Below are 5,818 nucleotides of genomic sequence, written 5' to 3'. Positions count from 1 at the left end.
AGAGGCAGGAGCGGCAGGCGTCCTAGGCCCAGATAGCGGAGCAGGGCTGGGAGAGAGTACAGAGTAGGGTCCGCCACAAGCAGCGGCCTGGGCCGTGGCTGCTGCTCCCCACGCTGCCGCAGTTGAGATGCATCAGTGATTTCGGTGTAAATGATCCCTCTACCTGGAGGCGCAGCACGCCGGCCCCACCCCCTGAACCCTCGTCTTGCGTCTGAACAGGCTCCATCCAACTCGACGGCGTGGCAGGCCTACAGCGCGGGCGTGAAGATGGGCTGCTGGGGCCTGGTCATCTATGCAGCCACCGGTGCCACCTGTTCAGGTAAGCGGCCCCCAGCCAGGTGAGCCGAGCACCTGGACTCGCTCCGTGACCCGAAAGACCGACAGGCACCCTGCTCCGTGGGCCGCAGGCCCTGCCCCGCCGGGGCCGGCCCCGAAGACCGACAGGCGTCCTGCTCCGTGGGCCGCAGGCCCTGCCCCACCGGGGCCGGCCCCGAAGACCGACAGGCGTCCTGCTCCGTGGGCCGCAGGCCCTGCCCCGCCGGGGCCGACCTCAGGGGCAGCAGCAGTGTCACTGTTCATCGCCGCCGGGAGGCGGAGCTGCTCGCACCGTGGCTGAGAAGGCAGCGCTGTAAGCCCTCAGCTGTCCTCCACGCAGACGCCTGCCGGCTCCCAGGGAGGGCCTGCGGGCTCAGGGCGATGGCAGCGCTGCAGCAGCTGTGCTCTGAGCCGGAAGGGCAGGCGTCCGGGCTCTGCCTGAGCGCACGCAGTGTGTCTGGGGCCTGCTGGAGGTCGGGGTGGCTGAGGAGACAAGTGGCCTTCCTTGGGGTCCACTGTGCTCTGGAGAACAGAGAGTGGGAGTGACAGGCTTCAGGCTCAGGAGTGGTGCGCACGTGTGCCTCCCGGGAATGGGGCAGAGCCGCGGTTACAGGCCTCTGGCTGATCCTGGCCTGGACCCTGCTCAGTCTCTACCTGAGGATGATGGGATAACAGCCGGTGACCACGGACAGCCAGCCTGACGGTCACAGTGCTGACTGCTTTACTACAGGACTTCTCAGGAGAGCTGGGTCAGAAAGCCTGACCCAGAGGGGTGGGGACTTGCGAGGAAAACCAGCCACAACTCAGTCCCTGAGGCAGGGCAGGGCCCAAGGCCAGAGAGGACCCCGAGTGGGCCTAGACTGGCGGAAGGGTCGGAAGGCCTGGCTCTGCAAGGTAGGGAGTCCCACGGGGCTGCGGGATAGAACCAGGTTACAGGTCTGGAACCACTAGGGTCGACCTCCTTTTGAAGTGTGGAGCCCCTGGTGGTGGATTGGGGCATGGTGAGCTGGGGGTCCATCCAGGGGCTGTGCGTGGTGGCCAGGGAGTGAAAGGCGAGGGGCGTCCCGTCCCTGTTCCTGAGCCAGGCTGAGTGCAGTGGAGGCCGGGGAGCAAGCAGGCCGTGTGCCTTCCGGTCACCACGCGGCCTCTCTCTGCAGCCCTGCTACAGAAGTACCTGGACAGCTACGACCTGAGCATCAGGGTCGTCTACGTGCTGGGCACGCTGGGCTTCTCCCTGGGCACGGCTGTGATGGCCATGTTCGCCAACGTCTACGTGGCCATGATCATGATCAGCACCATGGGCGTCGTCTCCATGAGCATCTCCTACTGCCCCTATGCCCTGCTCGGGCAGTACCACGACATCAGAGAGGTGGGTGGGCGGGCGCTGGAGGGGAGGCCCCAGCACGAGCTCGCCAGCTGTGGGCGGCTCTGCAGCTCTCACTGGCGCTTTCTGCGTGGAGCATTCTTGCCCACGTCTTCCCTTGCACTCATGCCCTCGCCTGTGGTCTGCCTGGGATAGAGGGTGTGTGTGTGGTCTAAGGTCGATCAGAACTTTATGGTGCCCCCAAGTAAGGATGGTCAGGTGACTGGTGTCCTGTTCCCCTCCCCCGACACTGCCAAGCCACAGACATGGGTGGGGGTCTGGCTGGGGGATGTCTGTTTTCTCTTCCATGGCTCTGTCTGTCCGCTCACAGTGGCTACACTGTCTTAAGTAGTTTTACAAGAAGACCTGAATGAAACCTGGTAGTGTTAAGTTCTCCAGCTTGGTTTTTCAACATTGTTAATTAGTTACCTTGACCATTTCCTTTTTATTTAAACATTAGAATCAGCTTCTGGACTTTTTTTTTTTTAATTGGAAACACATTGATTATATGGATCAATTTGGACAGAGTTAAAACTTTGTAGTATTGAGCCTTTATAATATTCTCTAAATATGGTATATTGTATTAATTGTCATAGCATATTTATAGATTCTTCCAGGCTTTCTGCGCACACAGTCACATCCTCCATGGGTAATGAGTTTCATTTCTTCCTTTCTAATTCTTAAGGGTTTTATTTATTTTCCTTGCCTTCCTGCAGTGGCTGGAAACCCCAGTACCGTGTTCAGTATAAGGGTGGGGGGTACACAGAGCCAGGTGAGCGGGTGTGCAGCTGCTGAGGGAGGCAGTTCTGCCTCAGACCCGGGGCATGCCGGTGCGTGGCTTTCCTGTCTGGCCCCTGCCCTCACGCCGTGCCTGCCTCTCTTGCAGTACGTGCATCACAGCCCCGGGACCTCCAAGCGTGGCTTCGGCATCGACTGCGCCATCCTGTCCTGCCAGGTCTACATCTCCCAGATCCTGGTGGCCTCCGCCCTGGGCAGCGTGGTCGACGCGGTGGGGACCGTGCGTGTCATCCCCATGGTGGCCTCCGTGGGCTCTTTCCTGGGCTTCCTGACAGCCGCCTTCCTGGTCATCTACCCAGAGGTGTCCGAAGAGGCCAAGGAAGAGCAGAAGGGCCTGTCTTCCCAGCCGCTGGGCGAAGGCGCGAGCAGCAGCGCTGAGAAGCCCACGGTGCTGAAGCTGTCCCGGAAGGAGGCCCCGCAGGGGCTCGTTGAGACCGAGTCGATGGTCTGAGCCGCGCCGCACACACATTCCAGGGCGGCGGGGAGGCGGGGGTGGTGCCCGGCAGGCCGGCTGCCGTGGCCTTGGCAGCCGCGCGCACCAGAGCCCTTCATCGACCCTGGTGGAGGCTCAGTAGCTGTAGGGTAGGTTTGCGCCAGTAGGTGAAAACACCTCATTAATTACTTTTTCCACAATTAAAAATTGAATCATTTTTTTTTAATCGAAAAAAGATCTTTTAATTTCAACTGTCTCTTTTGTTCTGCAGGTATATTATTCTGCACGTTTTAAAATTATAAACCAAATTTACCATATAGAGAAGTGATTTAGAAAAAACAAGATTTTTGCATTTCTAAAGTTACAATTGAAAGCAAAAAAGTATCTGATGTATTTTGCTATATCTTATCTGAATTCTTCAGATAACGGTTGTGTAGTCAGTGACTAAAACACTTTTTATCACATTTTTTCCCTGTGGATGCCTACAGGTATTTGGACGTTCTGTCAGATCTCGTCACATTTTGTTGGTGCTGCAGCTATTGGAGAGTATTTTTCTCTATGATTATTTTAGAAAAAAAAATTTTTGTCTTTATTTTCCAAAACTGTGGTTTTCTTGAAGAACACATCTCCTGCTTTCCTGTTTGACACATTGTACCTGGGCGGCGGGCCTCAGTAGCTGCGACACCAAAGCTGGGAGGAGGCTGGGCCCCCGGAACACTGGTAGGGAGGCCCGCTGGGCCGGGCCGGGCCGGGCCGCCCGCCGGGGCAGCCCTGGAGCTGGCAGAGCTGTCCCCGCACCCGCCCGCATCTGTGCCCGCCCCCTGCCCATCGTCTTGTCCGAAGCTCCGGGAGCCGCTGTGACTCTCTCACTGCACTTTGTCTTTGAACCATCTGTGGACCATGGGGGCAGGACTCCCGGCGTGGCACTGCCACCCGCGCCCGCCGCCAGGCCCACACGCCAGACACTCCGCGCCCATCTGACCTCTGCGTCTGCTCACCGCCGCCGGCCGCCAGAGTCAGGACCACCCCGCCGTGAAGAAAGCGGGTCTCGGCCAGGGACGGTCCGCCCCACAGGTTGGCTCAGCGCGGCGTTTCCGGTTTCAGCGCAGAACCAAACTTGCACCCCGGGGAAGCACGGTCGTCACATGCTGCAGCTGTTTGGAAATGCTTTTCAAACCACAATCTCTTTCTAAGTAAGCAGTTTCTGCTTTTCTTCTTTGGGACGGTCAGTCTTAAGTCCGCTGATCTCAGGAGAAAGAGGGAGGCCTCCCACACATCGCCCAGATAAAGTGAGAGGACTGTAACTCTTCGCTGCCTCAAGTCGCTATGTTTTTAAATAAAGTACTTTAAAACGCATGAGAGTCATGCTGCAATATGATCATTCTAAAGCAAATATATATATATATATATAGATATATATTTCAAGATGAAACTACGCAGTTTTTAAATAAACTACTTGAATTTCCTTGTGTTGAGAGGAACAGCCGTGCTCCGCGTCCTTGCCCGGCCTCTGGCCCGTCCCGCCTCCGTCGCTGGCGGCACTGTGCAGGTTGCAGTTTGTTCCTGAGGAGCAGCGGTGGCGGTGCCTGTGCGTTCTGGATGCAGCCGCAAGCCACGTGTCCTCCCCTGGAAGCCCAGGGTCACGGAGAACCGACTGGGAACTGGGAGCGTTTTCAACGTGCATCACGGCTGGAGAAGGGCCTTGGGGATCCTGTGCCCAGACGGGCAAGTCCTTCCCACTCCTGAGCCCGCCATCCGGTCTGTGCTTCTCCCCTCGCCCCCCCGGCAGGTACCCGGCAGAGCACTTTGATGCCGTTCGATGGCCTTCGTGGCTTTAAGATGGAAAGTCCTCCTGTGACTCTAGATCGCAGCCTCTGTTTAGCTGCTCTGCTCCTCAAGGGGGTCTCCTGACAGCTAGAAAACGGGGGAGGGCAGTGAGCTGAGAATGTAGGGGTGTCGGGGAGAGCCCGAGTCAAGCTCTGCGATGAACCGGCCGGAAGGGCCGCACCCCCCGGGCCCACCCTGTCCACAGCCCGGCCGGGGCTTGCTGTGTAGGAGCAAGCGGGGCCCCAGGGATGCCAGCCTTAAACCTGGTCTGGAACAGCGAAGACACGGAAGGACAAGAACAGCCCTGGAACGTGCTCGGGGTGGAGGCCCGCTGGGGAGAGGCGTCTGTCGACGGCTGATGCAGGAGCGAGTGTGTGCGCGGCCGTCTCGAGTCCTGCAGGCCGCCAGGCCTTATGCCTGTTGTGACCGGAGTGGATCTGGGAGGGCGGGTACCTCGCGGCCCGGGTCAGGAGTGAGCAGTCATGGAGCCGGCCTCCAGCCCTCGAGGTGGTGAGCTTTGTGGGGGGGTTGTGGAGTGAGTGAGTTTGCCTCAGCCCCATATCTGCAGCGAGGCTATTCCCAGGTTGCACTGACTCGAGGCTCTAGCGTCACCTTGTGTCTTAAGTGGAGTGGGCTGTCCACGTGGTGGTGGCCGGCCGTGGCTGGGGGCCGTGGTTGGTTCCTAACACTGTACCTCAGGTAGCCGTGGGGGCCGCTGGCGGGCCACTCCAAGGAGCGCGGCTGTGGCCCCTCATTGAAAGGTCCTCTGTCTGGTCTCCAGCCCAGGTGACCAGTGGGTGGTGCCACCCACGGGGTGGGCTGGCCGGGTAGCCGATGCTGGAGTCGAGCCTGGAGTTGGCCTCGTGGGCCCTGGGGGTCATGGGCACCGGTCAGGACTGGGTGCTGTGAGCAGAGAGCTTGGTAGGGATTTGGCTGGTTGCTGGGTCATATCGATGGACTTCCCAGATAGGGTGGTGTGGATCTGATCCGCGTCTTTGGTTCCCTAAAAAGTCAGCTCAGTGAAGACAGGCAGCACCCTGTCCCCATCTTGCCGGCAGTCAGTGTTGGCGATGTTTCTGGGT

At 59.0% G+C, this 5,818-nt stretch overlaps 1 protein-coding gene across 1 annotated transcript in view; it reads left to right on the top strand.

The window, feature by feature from the left end:
• SLC45A4 (solute carrier family 45, member 4) overlaps positions 1–5,812 on the top strand; it is a 64,296-nt gene extending 58,484 nt beyond the window's left edge. Inside the window, exons 7-10 of the mRNA XM_010834811.1 lie at positions 220–319; positions 1,473–1,684; positions 2,565–2,922; positions 3,389–5,812. Coding sequence (XP_010833113.1) covers positions 220–319; positions 1,473–1,684; positions 2,565–2,922; positions 3,389–3,471 — 753 coding nt within the window. The 3' untranslated portion in view covers positions 3,472–5,812. The remainder of the gene's footprint in view (positions 1–219; positions 320–1,472; positions 1,685–2,564; positions 2,923–3,388) is intronic.
• Positions 5,813–5,818: the final 6 nt, after the last annotated feature.

The sequence above is a fragment of the Bison bison genome, unplaced genomic scaffold (genome assembly GCF_000754665.1).
Source record: "Bison bison bison isolate TAMUID 2011002044 unplaced genomic scaffold, Bison_UMD1.0 scf7180017864036, whole genome shotgun sequence".
NCBI lineage: Eukaryota > Metazoa > Chordata > Mammalia > Artiodactyla > Bovidae > Bison > Bison bison.
Note: the sequence above shows the minus strand (reverse complement) of the source record. Positions and strands in the feature narration are given on the sequence as shown.